General features: G+C 42.1%; 1 protein-coding gene across 17 annotated transcripts in view; it reads right to left on the bottom strand.

Moving 5' to 3' along the window:
- Positions 1-417: 417 nt before the first annotated feature.
- CCDC62 (coiled-coil domain containing 62) overlaps positions 418-19,126 on the bottom strand; it is a 45,354-nt gene continuing 26,645 nt past the window's right edge. For all 17 annotated transcript variants that reach the window (XM_044930247.2, XM_044930243.2, XM_044930249.2 and 14 more), the window contains 4 exons: positions 18,188-18,344; positions 12,524-12,646; positions 1,900-1,993; positions 418-1,209 (listed from right to left, as the gene is read on the bottom strand). In XM_044930247.2, the coding sequence (XP_044786182.2) occupies positions 1,940-1,993; positions 12,524-12,646; positions 18,188-18,344 (334 nt within the window). In that variant the 3' untranslated portion in view covers positions 418-1,209; positions 1,900-1,939. The remainder of the gene's footprint in view (positions 1,210-1,899; positions 1,994-12,523; positions 12,647-18,187; positions 18,345-19,126) is intronic.

Raw genomic sequence — 19,126 nt, 5'->3', positions numbered from 1 at the left:
TTTCTCAGAAAGTCGGCCTCTCCAGGGACATTCTGGGTTTCTAACTTGGAGGCAATCGTTCACAATCGAATACACAGGACCTTTCTCAGTTTTGCCCTGTATAAACTAGCCTAGCCTGGGGGAGAAAGCAAGCGTTTATAAAGAGCATAGCCAAACTTCACCCAATTTCTCTTTTCAGCACCCTCATTAAAAAGGCTAAATGGGGTGGCTCCTCCACTCTCATGAAAATCATCTCTGAAGTAGCACTGAAACCTTTTAACAAAGGGGCATTGATAAGCACAATAGAACTTTGATATCGGCAATGCTTAAAAAAACTGCATTCCCATTCCTCAGGAAATTAACTTGCCAGGTTTGGTTTCAAGAGAGTAACCGTCCTTATTTTGCTCCTGTGTCAGAAAAAGAAACCCCAAAAAACTATTTTTATTATTAAAAATATTTTTTATTGACTGAAGCTGATCATTATATTCTTTAAAAAATTAAATTACTTTACAGGTTAAAACAGAAGTTTCAGTCTTCAAGGATTAAAAAAAAAAATGCATATAAAACTTGATCTTCCAGCGAGCTTTGGTTTGTATAAGTTGATGGGACTACTACTGATCCAGACAAGAGGGAGCTCTGCTCAGCTTTTGGGACTGAAGGACCTCGACTGTCAGTAACCCAAGAGATAGTTTGCAGTTAAAAAGGTTTTATATTGTATCACTTTATGGCTATTTACACAGCCAAGTTCAGGGCTAAAACTACAAGGGAAAACTATTTCTCATATATTTGGAGCTGACACTGATAAGCTACTGGCTATAATGTAAATGTATGCACAGGTTTTAAAAAATCAGATGGCTAAAACAGCATTTTTTATGCATGGATTCTCCATTTGATGTTCACACTTTTATAGAGCTTCTGGAGTATTTAACCAGAGTCAGCGTCTTTATAGAGAAGGCTTTTTCTCTGTAAGCATAAATTCCAAGTTGGCATATTACATATAATATACAATTAGGTCTCATTTCTTACACATGAAAAATATTTCTTCCACATGAAAATGGCTAACCTGAAGACAAACAAGATATAGATGTTTAAAAATTAACTTTCGGTTTCAGCTCCCCTTTGGTATTAGATGTTGCTTACAAAGGATTACCATCCGCTTTTTGTTTTCAAGGCTAAGTATTAGGTATGAATGTCTGCTTCCTGCCTTCCACATGGATGAGAAATCAGCTTCTGTGGGAAGGAAACACAGTTAATCAAATCAAAATCAATGAGCACTGGATGGTGTGCGATAAGCTCCCAGCTTCTAAAAAAAAAAATGAACTATACAGTCTTGATTCTCAACAACATAAGGTCATGCAAACTATTAGAAATATGAGGACTTCTCAGGAAAGAGAAAGAAGACAGGGAGAGAGGGCTGCTTACGCTTGGTGCGTTCACAATTGTAAAAAATGTTCTTATGCTTAAGTGGAAAACAACTGAGATGATTTTATATTTTAACTTATCAAACTGGCTTCTAAAGAAACTTGGCATAGGAAATGAAGGTTCGATAGAAGGAAACACAAATCAAGAAAGTGCTTCCTGGGTCAATAAGCCTTTTTTAGAATACTTGAAACCCCATGGAAAGACTTCTTTTCAGACAGACATTCGGATGAAAATACTGACATAGGAGTTTGAAAGGTATATGCATTCACTTCTTTAGGCTTAAAATTCTAGGTACTGACAACAAGAACTTTTGGATCTGCATTTCTCTTATAAGTAACTGACATTTGACTCTAATTAAATTTAGAAGATGTGTATAAATAGGTCAGGCAAGAGAGAAAGGACTAGGGGTCAAACTCATTGCTGTGCTTCTAGATTATCAATGTTCCCAAGTTACTTATTAAATATAAATATAAGGTGAGATAAGGAAAGGTGACTTACCCATGATCACGATGAACACTGAAGTTAACTTTTGTTTTCTTCAGTTACCGAGAGGGATATTTTTTTCAGCTGACTCTTCTGAGACTTCCATATTCTACAAAACAACTCCCAATGAGTACCCAGGATGGAATAAGAAAATACTTAGGAGGACAATACACAAATACAGCAGAAATGCCTTTAAAAGACCTTAGGGAATTAATGAAATACAATGAAGCAATTTCATACAACCATCAGCCAGCCAGCCAACAAAGATGGACTGATTTCCTGCTCATGTGTGGGGCCCCTCTGTCTCTAAGCCTGCAGTTGGAATGTTCTATTTGCTTTACCGTATGCGTGTTATGGCTAAACCCTGGGAGTCAGCTAACGCCCAAATATAACTGGCTCTCTGTCAGCCTTAATATAGACTCTGCGGTGAGCCTGCAGTGAGGACAAGGGTCATCAAGAAGACTCCACAACTCTGAGCAACGCTTTAATTCAGCACAGTGCCTACTGAGGGCGTAATATGGTTAGGCTTTGGGGAGATATTAAAAAAGAAGAAGGAAAGAAGAGGAGGAGGATACTTGAAAAGACACTGGTAGACTCCAGTGGTGAACCTGGGCTTGCTCGCCGCCTCATCTTCCCACGGGGCCAGCCTTTGAGCCATGTTGGGATTCTTCTTGGTGCTTCCAGACCCCTGGGCTCTTAATCACGCTGCTCTCCTCTCTACTGGGATAGCCTTCCTATGTATTTTACAATATGATGTATTTTACTTCATTTTTCTAGGGGGGACTTCCCTGGTGGTCCAGTGGTTAAGACTCCACACTTCCATGCCTCATGGCACAGCCAAAAATAAATAAGTAAATTTTTTTTTAATGATACTAAAATAAAATTAAAAAGATGATTCTAAAAGGGATCCATAGGCTTTACCAGCCTGCCACAGAAAAAGTTAAGAACCTTGACAGGTAATCCCAACAGCTGCCAACTACTGATGAGGAGACTGAGTCCTGTGTTCGGGTCAAAACTCCGACTTCAGTTTCAGGCTGAAACTGAAACCCACCCCACCCCGCGGGAGGTCTGCTGCTGATGGTGCGGCAGCTGTGCTGTCTCACTCATTCCTTTTTTTCCTCTATTTTTAAATTAATGTTTTTTAAAGAGCATGGTTTGAACATATATACATAGACAGATTCCTGTTCCCACCTCATGTGTAGAATACCACATGAAGCTTTCAGGATCCTGTCTCCTCTCACTCACTAGTACATGCTGAAAAAGACCCTGATGCTGGGCAAGATTGAGGGCCGAGGAGAAGGGGATGACAGAGGATGAGACGGTTAGATGGCATCACCAACTCAATGAACATGAGTTTGAGCAAGCTCTCGGAGTTGGTGATGGACAGGGAAGTCTGGTGTGCTACAGTCCACGGGGTCACAAAGAGTCGGACACGACTGAGTGACTGAACTGAATATCCTGGAAACATCTCCGCACCTACGACCTTCCTGTTCTGTCTCAGGGTCATATTCCGTTGGTGGACAGGCCACAGCTATTCACTCAGATTCTTCTTGCTGGACACTCAGATCAGTTCCTAACTTTGGCTGTTATAAAGCAATGCTGCCATGGGACTTTCCTGGTGGTCCAGTGGCTAAGACTCCACGCTCCCAATACAGTGGGCCTAGGTTCGACCCCTCATCGGGGAAGCTAGATCCCACAAGCTGCAACTAAGAGTTCGTATGCCACAACTAAGACCTGGTGCAGCCAAATAAATGAATAAGTAAAAACAAATATTTTACAAATAATAATATAAAAATAAAGCAAGGCTGCTGTGAAAAACCTGTCCATATACCATTTTACATATACACAGCTGTATGTGAATGAGAGAGTCCCAAAGTGATGCTGCCAGGGCAAGTTTTAGACAACATTGACAGGTTCCTTGCCAGAAGGACAGAAGTACTTTGTGCTTCCCCAGCAATGTGAGAATGCCTATTTCAGAGACAGGCTTTCAATTAAGACCTTTGTGTTTAGCGACAGATGGCAAAATCTTGGGGAAGCAGACAGGCTGCTCAAAACTTATCCTGCTTCCTTGCTGCAAAAATTAAGAATTTTTTACAAAATTATGTACTATTTTCTGTAACCAGCAATACTCCACTCAAAGGGCCAGAGGGGCAGAATTTGCAAAGTGCACTGCCAAGTAGATTTCTGTTAGTTAAATTTTACTTTCCCAACATCTCTAGAATCAGTGAATAATCCATTGGAAAATATATTACATCTGAAAGCAGTATTTTTGCCAACTAAATGATTATCTGATTCTAGCTGGGATGTTAAGCAAGAGATTTAATCACTTTCCCTCTCCTGTAAAAGGAATGGTTGTGATGAGATCTCTCTTCTGGATCTTTCTAGCTCAAAAATTCTCTTAAACCAAGTTTTCACCAAACTTGAATAGCTGTAGCATTTTTTCCATCTACACCTGTGGTCACCCTTCTGCATTCTTCCTGAACTCCTATCAGCTCCATTCACGGTATTTACCAAGCATACTCTGTAGCAGGTATGGCCTGTGCTACACCGGGGGGTGGGGGCTAGGATGAGTGACTGAGGCTCCTAAAGGTGCTAAAGCGGGAGCAGAGACCCATGGATGTTCCCAGCTGTCATGTGCCGGGACACGCACTCTGACACACACCCCCACCCCCCAGCGGTGCTATGAGGACAAAAGTGAGAGCTCCTGATTACATCTTAGGAATTAACATGAAACCCCGAAGAGGAGGTTAAGAGAAGAACCCGAGGCCATGAGGGTGAGTAGGAGCTGTCAGAAGGATGACTCTGAAGCATAGCTGGTTCTGCTATGACACTTGTTTTGAAAACACACATTTGTTCCAATTCATCTGATATATCTAAGAATGACTTGAGTTGTTTGCATTTGTTAATGCCTAATTTTTGTCCACAAGAAACCCTAGGTGAACTGGGCTGGGTCATGTAGGAATATACTCACCCCTACTTCCAGACCCCTCCAACGCCCACCAGCTCTCGCCCCGGGGGTGTCATGAAACACATCCACACCCGCTGCTATGACTTTCTAACCAATTGCCCTCCTCCTGCCACTTTCCAGTGAGTCACAGACTGCAGCCTCTCCGATGCCCAATTCTACCTGCAAACTTCAGGGCTTTCTCAGGGTCAAGTGCCACATTTATGGCAATATTTGTGTGTTTCTTAACACATGCATAAAGCTGTCCTACCATTTAAATGTCCTTTTCAAGATGTGTCACTGATAAAGGTTTTGAGGCTATGTTCCAAATCCCATTTTCCCCATAAATTGTATGGTTTTTATTGTGCAGTTTTGCACTGTGTGGTGATTTTTAGGAACCCATATGTTGCATTATGGAAGCTATAACTGTGGTTATCAAAATACTAAATAAGACTGTGATACAATAGTATATAGCCTTCTTTATTAGGGCATTAAATAATAAGGTCTAGCAGCAGGCCTAGTGGTCTGTAATTCTGACACAGTACTTAGTGTAAATGATATTTCAAGACACCAGTAATAACTGCAATGTGGTAGAATTACTTGTTATTTCTACTAATAACAAGATCATAAGTAGCAGGTGTGAAGATGGCTCATTTCCTATATTCGTAATTGAAAGACGTGCTCTATTTCAATTAGAGATTAACAAAAATAACCTAATGTGTAATTTTTACCCCTCCATCAAAATTTATGGATCTTCTGAATTCTATTCAACAAACTCTGATGAAAAATCTCTGCCCAACAAATCCGCAAGGACAGAAAGTAGATGAACATCGGCCTGAAGCGGGGAGGGGAAGTAAAATGGGGAGTAACTGCCAGTGGGTGCAAGGTTCTTCTGGAATGATGAAAAGGTTCTAAAGCTGGATCACGCTGACGGTTGCGCAACTTTGTAAATATACTAAACCACTGAACTGTATACACTTCTACATGGGGGAGGCTACAGATAGGTGAACTATACCTCAATAAATGCTGTTAAAAACTTTAAAAACTCTTACCAATACTTAAAAATGTTCTACCCCAATGTAAATAAACAACTTCACGATGCTGCAAAGATTTTGTCAAGAAAAAAATCCTCCTAGGAAATACCAACAACTCATATTTAAAATGGGCAAAGGACTTAAAGACACTTCAGGTTAGTGAAAAGGTTACTGAAAACTTGGTTTAAAAGAATTTTTGAGCTGGAAAGATCCAGAAGATCTCATCGCAACATTCCTTTCACAGGAGAGGGAAAGTGATTAAATCTCTTGCTTAACATCCCACAGCTAGAATCAGATAATCATTAAGTTGGCAAAAATACTGCCTTCAGATGTCATATACTTTCCAATGTATTATTCACTGATTCTAGTGGAGGTGATGGAATTCCAGTGGAGCTATTTCAAATCCTGAAAGATGATGCTGTGAAAGTGCTGCACTCAATATGCCAGCAAATTTGGAAAACTCAGAAGTGGCCACAGGACTGGAAAAGGTCAGTTTTCATTCCAATACCTAAGAAAGCCAATGCCAAAGAATGCTCAAACTACCGCACAATTGCACTCATCTCACACGCTAGTAAAGTAATACTTAAAATTCTCCAAGCCAGGCTTCAGCAATATGTGAACCGTGAACTTCCTGATGTTCAAGCTGGTTTTAGAAAAGGCAGAGGAACCAGAGATCAAATTGCCAACATCTGCTGGATCATGGAAAAAGCAAGAGAGTTCCAAAAAAACATCTATTTCTGCTTTATTGACTATGCCAAAGCTTTTGACTGTGTGGATCACAATAAACTGTGGGAAATTCTTCAAGAGATGGAAATACCAGACCACCTGACCTGCCTCCTGAGAAATCTGTATGCAGGTCAGGAAGCAACAGTTAGAACTGGACATGGAACAACAGACTAGTTCCAAATAGGAAAAGGAATACATTAAGGATATACATTGTCACCCTGCTTATTTAACTTCTATGCAGAGTACATCATGAGAAACGCTGGGCTGGAGGAAGCACAAGCTGGAATCAAGATCGTCGGGAGAAATATCAATAACCTCAGATATGCAGATGACACCACCCTTATTGCAGAAAGTGAAGAACTAAAGAGCCTCTTGATGAAAGTGAAAGAGGAGAGTGAAAAAGTTGGCTTAAAGCTCAACATTCAGAAACTAAGATCATGGCATCCGGTCCCATCACTTCATGGCAAATAGATGGGGAAACAGTGGAAACAGTGGAAACTGGCTGACTTTATTTTGGGGGGCTCCAAAATCACTGCAGATGGTGATTGCAGCCATGAAATTAAAAGACACTTACTCCTTGGAAGGAAAGTTATGACCAACCTAGATAGCATATTCAAAAGCAGAGACATTACTTTGCCAACAAAGGTCCATCTAGTCAAAGCTATGGTTTTTCCAATGGTCATGTATGGATGTGAGAGTTGGACTATAAAGAAAGCTGAGCACAGAAGAATTGATGCTTTTGAACTGTGGTGTTGGAGAAGACTCTTGAGAGTCCCTTGGACTGCAAGGAGATCCAACCAGTCCATCCTAAAGGAGATCAGTCCTGGGTGTTCATTGGAATGACTGATGCTGAAGTTGAAACTCCAATACTTTGGCCACCTCATGCAAAGAGCTGACTCATTAGATAAGACCCTGATGCTTGGAAAGATTGAGGGCAGGAGGAGAAGGGGACGACAGAGGATTAGATGGTTGGATGGCATCACTGACTTGATGGACATGAGTTTGGGTGGACTCCAGGAGTTGGTGATGGACAGGGAGGCCTGGCATTATGTGGTTCATGGAGTCGCAAAGAGTCGGACATAACTGAGCTACGGAACTGAACTGAACGGATTCACTGATTCTAGAGATGCTGGGAAAACAGAGTACATAGGAGAAGGGGAAGACACCTGAAGGGCCAAGGAGTGCATGAAGATGCTTGTCGTTAGGTTATCAGGAAAATGCAAATTAGTCAATGGCAGTGAGGTGCTATGTCAAATATACTAGAATGGCTAAAATCAAATGGACTGACAACACTGAGGTCAGGGACTTCCCTGGTGGTCCAGTGGTTAACACTCCGCCTTCCAAAGCAGGGGACAACGACTTGATTGCTGGGTCCAGGAGGACTCCATATGCCACGGAGTGACTACTACTGAGCCTCAACTACTGAACCAGTACACAAGAGCCTCTGCTCTGCAGCAAGAGAAGCCACCACAATGAGAAGCTGGCACCCCACAAACAGAGAGTGCCCCCCGCTCACCACAACTAGAGAAAGCCAGTGAGCAGCAATGAAGACCCAGTGCAGCCAAAAATTAATAATTAAAAAAAAAACCACGGTTGTGTGAGGCTGTGGAGAACCTAGGTCTTTCATACAGGGCTGGGAGGGACATAAAATGGTACCAACCACTCTGAAAAATGACTTGGCAGTTTATTAAAAATTTAAATGCTATAACTAGCAATTCTAGGTATTTACCCTTAGAGAAATGAAGACATATGTTAATTTAAAAAAAAGGCTTGTGTGTGTGAAATGTTCACAGCTTTACTTATGATAGTCCAAAACTGGTAACAACCCAAATAGCCCATCAACGGGCAAATAAACAAACTGTGGTCTTTTCATACAATGGAATGCTAATCAGCAATAAAAAAGAGTGAAATACTGATAAACAGCAACATATGAATGAATGAATGAATTCAACGTATGAATCTCAAAATAATTCTACTGAAAGAAGCTAGATAAGGAGTACAACCTGTAAGTCAGTCAGTTACTTTGGTCGCTTAGTTGTGTCCGACTCTTTGTGACCCCATGGACTGCAGCACGCCAGGCCTCCCTGTCCATCACCAACTCCCGGAGTTTACTCAAACTCATGTCCATCGAGTCGGTGATGCCATCCAGCCATCTCATCCTCTGTCGTCCCCTCCCCCTCCTGCTTTCAATCTTTCCCAGCAGTCTTTTCCAATGAGTCAGTTCTTTGCATCAGGTGGCCAAAGTATTGGAGTTTCAGCTTCAGCATCAGTCCTTGCAATGAATATTCAGGACTGCTTTCCTTTAGGATGGACTGGTTGGATCTCCTTGCAGTCCAAGGGACTCTCAAGAGTGTTCTCCGTAACACCACAGTTTAAAAGCATCAATTCTTCAGCATTCAGCTTTCTTTATAGTTCAGCTCTTACATCCATACATGACTCCTGGAAAAATCATAGCTTTGACTAGACGGACCTTTGTTGGCAAAGTAATGTCTCTGTTTTTTAATATGCTGTCTGCTGCTGCTGCTAAGTCACTTCAGTCGTCTCTGTGTGACCCCAGAGACATCAGCCCACAAGGCTCCCCCGTCCCTGGGATTCTCCAGGCAAGGACACTGGAGTGGGTTGCCATTTCCTTCTCCAATGCATGGAAGTGAAAAGTGAAAGTGAAGTCGCTCAGTCGTGTCTGACTCCTAGCGACCCCATGGACTGCAGCCCACCAGGCTCCTCTGTCCATGGGATTTTCTAGGCAAGAGTACTGGAGTGGGTTGCCATTGCCTTCTCCGAATATGCTGTCTAGGTTGGTCATAAAATAACAGTAAAACCTGTATCATTGCATTTATATGAAGTTCTAGAACAGGCAAAACTGTTCCCTAATGATAAAAGTCAAATCAGTAGTTGCCTAGGGTGGAGGTAGGGAAAGATTCACTCCAAAGACCATGAGGGAACTTTCTGGGGTGATGGAGATGTTCTATATCTTGAGAGGGATGTTGGTGGTGGTTGTTCAGTAGCTAAGTTGGTTCCAATTCTTTTTTGACCCCATGGACTGTAGCCCGCCAGGATCCTCTGTCCATGGGATTTCCCAGGCAGGGATGCTAGAGTGGGTTGCCATTTCCTCCTCCAGGGGATCTTCCCAACCCAGGGACTGAACCCACGTCTCTTGCTTGGCAGGCAGATTCTTTACCACTGAGTCTAGTGTTTCCCAGGTGGCGCTAGTGGTCAAGAACCCACCTGCCAATGCAGGAGACATAAGAGATGTGGGTTCGATCCCAGGGTTGGGAAGATGCCCTAGAGAAGGGAATGGCAACCCTCCAACATTCTTATCTGAAGAGTCTCATGGGCAGAGGAGCCTAGTGGGCTGTAGTCCAGTGGGTCACAAAGAGTTGGACACGACTGAAGCAACTTCGCACACATGTACGCCTGCATATAGGCATTAAGGGCTTTCCTGGTGGCTCAGTGGTTAAGAATCTGCCTACCAATGCAGGAGACGCAGGTTCAATCCCTGGTCCAGGAAGATCCCACATGCTGCAGAGCAACCCAGCCTGTGCACCGCAGCTCCTTAGCCTGTGCACAGGGCTCGTGCTCTGCAACAAGAGCAACCACTGCGACGCGGAGCCCACACACTGCAGCCAGAGTAGCCCCCGCTCACCAAAACTGGAGAAAGCCCCAGGTGCAGCGATGAAGACCCAGCGCAGCCATAAACAAATAAATAAATGATGAAAAAAAAAAAGAGGTATTTCAGGATTTCCCTAGTGGCCCAGTGGTAAGAATCCATCTTCCATAGCCTGAATGGGAGGGGAGTTTTGGGGGGAAATGGATACATGTATATGTATGACTGAGTCCCTTCCCTGTTCACCTCAAACTATCACAACATTGTTAATCAGCTATACCCCAATACAAAGTAAAAAAAGTTAAAAAAAAAAATCTGTGGGATTTTGGTGAACTAAAATCCCACAGACAGAAGGGCACCTGAGCTCTCACACCACAACTAGAGAGAAGCCAGGGCGCTGAAATGAAAGATCCCGTCTGTTACAGCAAAGATCCTGCCTGCTGCAACTAAGACACAGTGCGGCCAAAAATAAATTAAAGAATTTTTTTAACAAATGGTATTTCAATGTCTTGCAGATCTTTCTAATTTTATTTGGTCAGGGATACAAAAAAGTTTAACTCAATGGCTTTCAAGTATCTTGAACTATGTCTACAGCGCATCCAACTAATGGACCTGGAATCTTATAGTACCCATCTCAAGCTTGTATTTTACAGACTGGGAAACTGGGACTCTAGTGCCCTGATTTCAAGTTCAGTGTTCTTTTCACTATTTATGTCAGGCTATAAAATCTACAAAGCAACTTATATCACTGCTACTGCAATGTTCCTGTGCTCAGAGAAAGCGTTTAGAATTAATGTGTGACACACTCCTCAAAGACGGATAGATTTAGAAAATGACTATTTTGCAATCCCTAATGAAACAACAGATCTAAAGCACAACAATCAAGAAACACGAAAGTCATTAAGTGAACTTTAGGGAAACTCTATAATAAAAAAGCTCAGGCTGACCATTATCTCCCCATTAAGTCTGACATTCAAAAGCGGGGCAACCAGACAGGAGGATCCCCTGATACGATGCACAGGCAGCAGACTGGGTGTCACCATGAGGGCGTAGCGCCAAAGCCAATGAAAAGAACCCAAACTGACCCCAAGTCTAAACAAGTCACTAGAGAGAAATACCAGCTTACAGGAATCTGGAGGCGAGAGGGACGTGTGACGCAACAGTGAGGGTGAAGCCATCCAGCCCATCTCAGTCCCTGGGCAAATCTACGCGACAATGACCCAGTGCTTCTCCCACAGATAAGTGGCATCAAAAGACGAAGACAGAAGGACTTCTCTGGTGGTCTAGTGGCTAAGACTCTACACTCAATGGAGGGGGCCCAGGTTTGATCTCTGGTTGAGGAACTAATAAGATAAGATCCCACGCGCTGCAACTAAGACCCAGCACAGTCAAACAAATAAATATTTTTTAAAAAATGAAACAAAAGAGAAAGAAGAGAGGAGGAAGGAAGGAGAGAGGGAGGGAAGGAAGGAGAAGGAACTGTTAGTGATGAAGAGAGACCTTAGGGATTCACTGAAGTGCAAAATATGGACCTTGATTGAGTATTAATTTGAACAAATAGTAAAAAGATACTTTTGAGACAAACAGGGAGACCTTAAGGTGGTGTAGTCATTAGACAATATTAAAAAGTTACTGTGAATTTGGCTGGGTCTAATAAAAGTCTTTATCTGTTAGAGCTACAGAATGAAGTACATATGCGTGAAAAGACATGATGTCTGTTGTTTTTGCTAAGTCATGTTCAACTCTGTGTGACCCCACGGATTGTAGCTACCCGCCAGGCTCCTCTGTCCATGGGATTTTCCAGGCAAGAATACTAGAGTGGCTTGCCATTTCCTACTCCAGGGGATCTTCCTGACCTAGGGATTGAATGCAAGATGCAAGATGTCTCTTGCATCTCCTGCATTGGCAGGTGGATTCTTTACCACTGAGCCACCAGAGAAACCTGACATTATGTCTAGGGTTTGCTTTAAAATGTTTCAGGAAAAAACAGGACCGATGGGGGAAGATGAAACAAAGACAGCAGAAAGCTGATGGTTACTGAAACTCTGGGATTAGAAGTAGTCTTTCTACATCTGTACTTGAAATTTTGTATAATAAAATGTCTTTTAAAAATCCCCCAGAATGTACGTGCATGTGCCCAGGTAATTGGAAAGAGGAAGTCCGGGTGTGGTGACATCTGTGGCAACATTCTGTTCCTCCTTAAACGCAGGCTGCTAACCCCTTCCCCCAGACATGAAGACACCATCACTCTAACAGAAAGTGACGTTCGCACACAATGACGGAAGATGTTCAGATACTACAGGTTGGGTCAAAAGAAAAGGAAGCACGTACACTTTTGCTGGTGCTGAGATTCTCAGAGCTGATGGGAAGCAGGGTGCTCAGCTCCAGGTCCGTGACCATCTGACGGGATTCTGCCAGCAAACGCTGAAGCTTACTCGTGGGAGAAAAATCATCCTGGGAACACAACACAGTTCAAGCACTGATGAAATCAAGAAACACTTTCCAACATTTATGTCTACAAGAAACAATCTAACAGACACAAACATCAACTATTCATGACTAGTTCTTTGACTTTAGGTGTTTGTTATACGCCAAAGCAGAACACTAAATACTAAAAGAACGAAATTTCAGTTCTTTCTTAAAACCTATTTGACTAGGTAATTTGACTTCAACAGAACTTACTACAACTAATTAAGTAACACCCATGTGATAAAAGAATCATAGGCATTGTTTACCTCTCTTAAATCAACTTGTCAAGGCTGTAATTATCAAGTCAAAACACTTACAAAATGCAACTTTAACACTTAAGGCTTGCTAGCTTTTAAATTGTTTAATTTTTTATTTTTTGGTCACACTATAGAGCATGTAGGTTAGTTCCCTGACCAGGGATCAAACCTAGATCCTTTGCACTGGGAGCACAGAGTCTTAACCACTGGACCGCCAGGGAAGTCCTCTGTTAGCTTCCAAAAATATGTGGAAATATACCTTAGTTTGTTCATTCTTGTTTAATTTTCTACTTTGTGTTAAAAGTTTTTCACAGTATATAACATGTGTACAACCTGTGAGTTTTCCACAGTGAACATACAACTAACTATATACAATTAACATCTGGTGAGTTCTGGCACGTGTACACACCCAGGAAACCATTCCCATGATGAATACAGGTCACATTTGCCATGCCTGTCTCCCTGGGGAAATCCTGCCTCTCAGAGTCCCTCCTTCCCATTCCCAGACAACTACTGATCTGCTTTCTCTCACAGGAGATTAGTTTGCATTTTCTAGAATTTTATATAAATGCATTACATACTTTTGTCTGTCTGGCTTCTTATCTCAGCATAATTATCTTGGGGTACATCCATGCTGTATGTGTATAAATAGTTCATTCCTTTTTATTGCTGAGAAGTACTCCATTGTATGGATAAACCACCTTCTGTAGCATACTCAGGTTGTTCCCAGTTTTGTTTAGTGAAAATAAAGCTGCTTGAATATTTATGTGTACATATGTTTCCATTTCTCCAGGAGTAGAATAGCTGGGTCATATGGTAGGTGTATATTTAACTTTTTTTTTTAAGCAGTTTTTTAATAGAAAGTACCCAAGTGTTTTCCAAAATGGCTCTGCCATTTACATTCCCACCATCAGTGAATGAACGGTCCAGATGCTCCTGATTCTCGTCAACACTTAGGACCATCAATTCATAACAAAGAGAACCAACACTCATCAAAATACGCATTAGCGGCCAAGCCCTACGACATCCCCTTGAAACCAAGGAATTGTGATGCTCTGTGTGTGTGTTAGTCGCTCAGTCGTGTCTGACTCTTTGCGACCCCATGGACTGCAGCCCACCAGGCTCGTCTGTCCATGAGGTTTTCCAGGCAAGGATACTGGAGTGGCTTGCCATTTCCTTCTGCAATGGATCTTCCCAACTCAGGGATCAAACCCAGGTCTCCTGCATTGGAGGCAGATGTTTTATCATCTGAGCTATGAAGGAAGCCCCAACTGTGATGCTTTAATTATATATTTGTAGGTGAAGAAATTGAGGCTCAAAGAAGTTAAATAACTGTATTAAGGTCACTGAGCTAAGACAAAGCAAAATGGGGATTTGAACTCAGATCAGATGCTTTCAAAGCCAGATATCTTCCCAAAATAACCCCCAAAATGACTAAGTTTACTTGAACTAATTTTCTTTATGATAGAGCTGCGATCAGGAGCCTGTTCATGATAAAGACACTGGCTCATCTACAATAATGAGTGTAGAAACAACCCCAGGGCTTCCCAGGTGGCTCAGTCATGAAGAATCAGCCTGCCAATGCAGGAGTGCAGGAGAAGTGGACTCCATCCCTGGGGAGATAGATCCCCTGGAGTAGGAAATGGCAGCCCACTCCAGTATTCTTGCCTGGAGAATTCCATGGACAGAGGAGCTTGGCGAACTACAGTCCATGGGGTCGAAAAGAGTCGGACATGACTGAGCAACTAAACACACACCCACACGGAAACAACCTCACTGCCTGCATGTCGGGGTGTGAACAGACAGACTGCGGTGGATTCGGTCACTGGACAGCACACTGAGCGACCATCAGAATCAAGAGGCCAGTTCCACAGTGTCAACACTGATGAGGGCCACAAAATACTGACAGCTGGAAAATCACACTGCAAAAGACATTTACGTACATTTTAAACAAAGAGTCTATGCCCCAACCAGTAACACTGAAGAAGCTGAAGTTGAACGGTTCTATGAAGACCTACAAGACCTTTTAGAACTAACACCCAAAAAACATGTCCTTTTCATTATAGGGGACTGGAATGCAAAAGTAGGAAGTCAAGAAACACCTGGAGTAACAGGCAAATTTGGCCTTGGAATATGGTATGAAGCAGGGCAGACTAACAGAATTTTGCCAAGAAAATGCACTGGTCATAGCAAACACCCTCTTCCAACAACACAAGAGAAGACTCTACACATGGACATCACCAGATGGTCAACACTGAAATCAGACTGATTATGTTCTTTGCAGCCAAAGATGGAGAAGCTAGCTCTATACAGTCAACAAAAACAAGACCGGGAGCTGACTGTGGCTCAGATCATGAATTCCTTATTACCAAATTCAGACTTAAATTGAAGAAAGTAGGGAAAACCACTAGACCATTCAGGTATGACCTAAATCAAATCCCTTATGATTATACAGTGGAAGTGAGAAATAGATTTAAGGGCCTAGATCTGATAGATAGAGTGCCTGATGAACTGTGGAATGAGGTTCGTGACATTGCACAGGAGACAGGGATCAAGACCATCCCCATGGAAAAGAAATGCAAAAAAGCAAAATGGCTGTCTGGGGAGGCCTTACAAATAGCTGTGAAAAGAAGAGAAGCGAAAAGCAAAGGAGAAAAGGAAAGACATAAGCATCTGAATGCAGAGTTCCAAAGAATAGCAAGAAGAGATAAGAAAGCCTTCCTCAGCGATCAGTGCAAAGGAATAGAGGAAAACAACAGAATGGGAAAGACTAGAGATCTCTTCAAGAAAATTAGAGATACCAAGGGAACATTTCATGCAAAGATGGGCTTGATAAAGGACAGAAATGGTATGGACCTAACAGAAGCAGAAGATATTAAGAAGAGATGGCAAGAATACACAGAAGAACTGTACAAAAAAGATCTTCACAACCCAGATAATCACGATGATGTGATCACTGACCTAGAGCCACACATCCTGGAATGTGAAGTCAAGTGGGCCTTAGAAAGCATCACTACGAACAAAGCTAGTGGAGGTGATGGAATTCCAGTGGAGCTATTTCAAATCCTGAAAGATGATGCTGTGAAAGTGCTGCACTCAATATGCCAGCAAATTTGGAAAACTCAGAAGTGGCCACAGGACTGGAAAAGGTCAGTTTTCATTCCAATCCCTAAGAAAGCCAATGCCAAAGAATGCTCAAACTACCGTACAATTGCACTCATCTCACATGCAAGTAAAGTAATGCTCAAAATTCTCCAAGCCAGGCTTCAGCAATACATGAACCGTGAACTTCCTGATGTTCAAGCTGGTTTTAGAAAAGGCAGAGGAACCAGAGATCAAATTGCCAACATCTGCTGGATCATCAAAAAAGCAAGAGAGTTCCAGAAAAACATCTATTTCTGCTTTATTGACTATGCCAAAGCCTTTGACTGTGTGGATCACCATAAACTGTGGAAAATTCTGAAAGAGATGGGAATACCAGAACACCTGACCTGCCTCTTGAGAAATCTGTATGCAGGTCAGGAAGCAACAGTTAGAACTGGACATGGAACAACAGACTGGTTCCAAATAGGAAAAGGAGTCCGTCAAGGCTGTATATTGTCACCCTGCTTATTTAACTTCTATGCAGAGTACATCATGAGAAACGCTGGGCTGGAAGAAGCACAAGCTGGAATCAAGATTGCCAGGAGAAATATCAATAACCTCAGATATGCAGATGACACCACTCTTATGGAAAAAGTGAAGAGGAACTAAAAAGCCTCTTGATGAAAGTGAAAGTGGAGAGTGAAAAAGTTGGCTTAAAGCTCAACATTCAGAAAATGAAGATCATGGCATCTGGTCCCACCACTTCATGGGAAATAGATGGGGAAACAGTGGAAACAGTGTCAGACTTTATTTTTGGGGGGCTCCAAAATCACTGCAGATAGTGACTGCAGCCATGAAATTAAAAGATGCTTACTCCTTGGAAGGAAAGTTATGACCAACCTAGATAGCATATTCAAAAGCAGAGACATTACTTTGCCAACAAAGGTCCGTCTAGTCAAGGCTATGGTTTTTCCTGTGTTCATGTATGAATGTGAGAGTTGGACTGTCAAGAAGGCTGAGCGCCGAAGAATTGATGCTTTTGAACTGTGGTGTTGGAGAAGACTCTTGAGAGTCCCTTGGACTGCAAGGAGATCCAACCAGTCCATTCTGAAGGAGATCAGCCCTGGGATTTCTTTGGAAGGAATGATGCTGAAGCTGAAACTCCAGTACTTTGGCCACCTTATGCGAAGAGTTGACTCATTGGAAAAGACTCTGATGCTGGGAGGGATCGGGGGCAGGAGGAGAAGGGGACGCCAGAGGATGAGATGGCTGGATGGCATCACTGACTCGATGGATGGCATCACTGACTCCATGGACGTGAGTCTAAGTGAACTCCGGGAGTTGGTGATGGACAGGGAGGCCTGGTGTGCTGTGATTCATGGGGTTGCAAAGAGTTGGACACGACTGAGCGACTGAACTGAACTGAACTGAACAGTATGTGATGTTTAAGTGTACACTTTTATGAAAAACATAAAAGCATAAAAACAAATGTGGACACAACTTCATGGTAGTGGTTAACTGGTGGCAGGGGTGGACAGGGCAGAACGACACACAGGGTTTACTCTTTATCTGTAACATTCAATTTCTTTAACACTTGAAAAATACAGCAAATACAGCAAAATGTAAACATGTTAAATCTGAATGTAGGTACACAGTTGCTTCTTGTACTCTTCATTTTCTGTGTGTTTAAGCTATTTACTAAAAATAGATACAGCAATCACTTGGAGGGCCTGAGGGACATTTTGCCTGAAGCTAACCTACAGTATGTTTAAAGAAAACAGAAAGGAAGTAAGTATGACTTCAGTTCAATAATGCAGGTAAAGTCCTATGGTTAAAATAAAACCTGAAGAACAGCCAAAATTAAGCACGCTAACATAAGCACGCTAACAATATTGCTACAGGAGAATTGAAAGTGTACTGGGGAGAAATCGTGCTTGAATAAGCTGGGTATTTCTTTCTTTCTTTAAAGATTTTTTTTTTTTAAATATGGACCATCTTTAAAGTCTTTATTGAATTTGTTACAATATTCCTCTTTTGTTCTTTGTTTTTTGGCCATGAGGCATGTGGGGTCCTAGCTCCCCGATCAGGGATCAAGCCCACAGCGCCCTGCATCGGAAGGCTAAGTCCCAACCACTGGACTGCCAGAAAAGTCCCTAAGCTGAGTATTTCTAAGCAAAATACAAACCTTTTCACTGGGCAGGGCTGCGTCTTTGTTGACTAACAAAATCTTAGATGAGTTCTTTTTAGCCGAAGAGGAGTCTGTCTCTATCAACTTCTCATCCTCTCTTAAGGCAGATTTTGAAGAATCCAAACAGTGGGACTGCTGGATGGCGATCAGCTCACTGTGAATAATAAAACCAAACAAAAACAGGCATCTTGAAACAATAGCAAACATATGACACCAGTACTCTTATACAGAAAAGCATCTCAACAGGACAAAAAGAGAGATTTTTCCTTTTTCATGAAGAAGCTCAAGTTTGAATAGAATGTTATAGATTTGAATAGAATATTTATATAGGATATTATAAATTATTGCATACCCTTCACAGCAAGAAAACAAAATTCTTTGTTAAAGGGTAACTACAGAAGAGAGAATTGTCCTCCTCTCTACACCTTGGGGAAAAAACAGCAAAGAAAAGAAGGTTTGAGGGATAGGATCATCCAAGAGAGACGGGGGAAAGAAATGAATACAGTATAAGGTTAAACGTGTAGATTTTAGGTTTTCGGCGTGAGATTGATTTTTGCTAATAGTTTTTTAAAAGTTCTTTTCTGAAAGTTGAATGGCACTGTTATGGGTCCTTAATTCTTCTACAGGATCTCAGTAATTAGAGAACAGACACATGTAGCTAAGTTTCTGGGCAGGTTATTAAAGTCTGGGCTCAAAGCAGAGAGCCTGGAAACAGGCCCTGGAAACCTCCTTCTCCCACGGACCTTCTGGATCAGTCAGGGCAGGCTGCTATGGCTTCTCTGTCCACAGATACACCCCTAGCTGTCAAATGGAATGGAGGTATAAATGTGAAGAACATTTTGGTCAGATGATGAAGTGTGCACACAAGTTCTTATAATCTAAGGAAGAATGGGAAAACATGATTATCTTTTCTACTTAATCATGCATTTGTCATGC

The sequence above is a fragment of the Bubalus bubalis genome, chromosome 17, assembly GCF_019923935.1.
Source record: "Bubalus bubalis isolate 160015118507 breed Murrah chromosome 17, NDDB_SH_1, whole genome shotgun sequence".
NCBI classification, from domain to species: domain Eukaryota; kingdom Metazoa; phylum Chordata; class Mammalia; order Artiodactyla; family Bovidae; genus Bubalus; species Bubalus bubalis.
The sequence above is the reverse complement of the archived record's forward strand: the minus strand, read 5'-3'. Positions and strand labels throughout refer to the sequence as shown.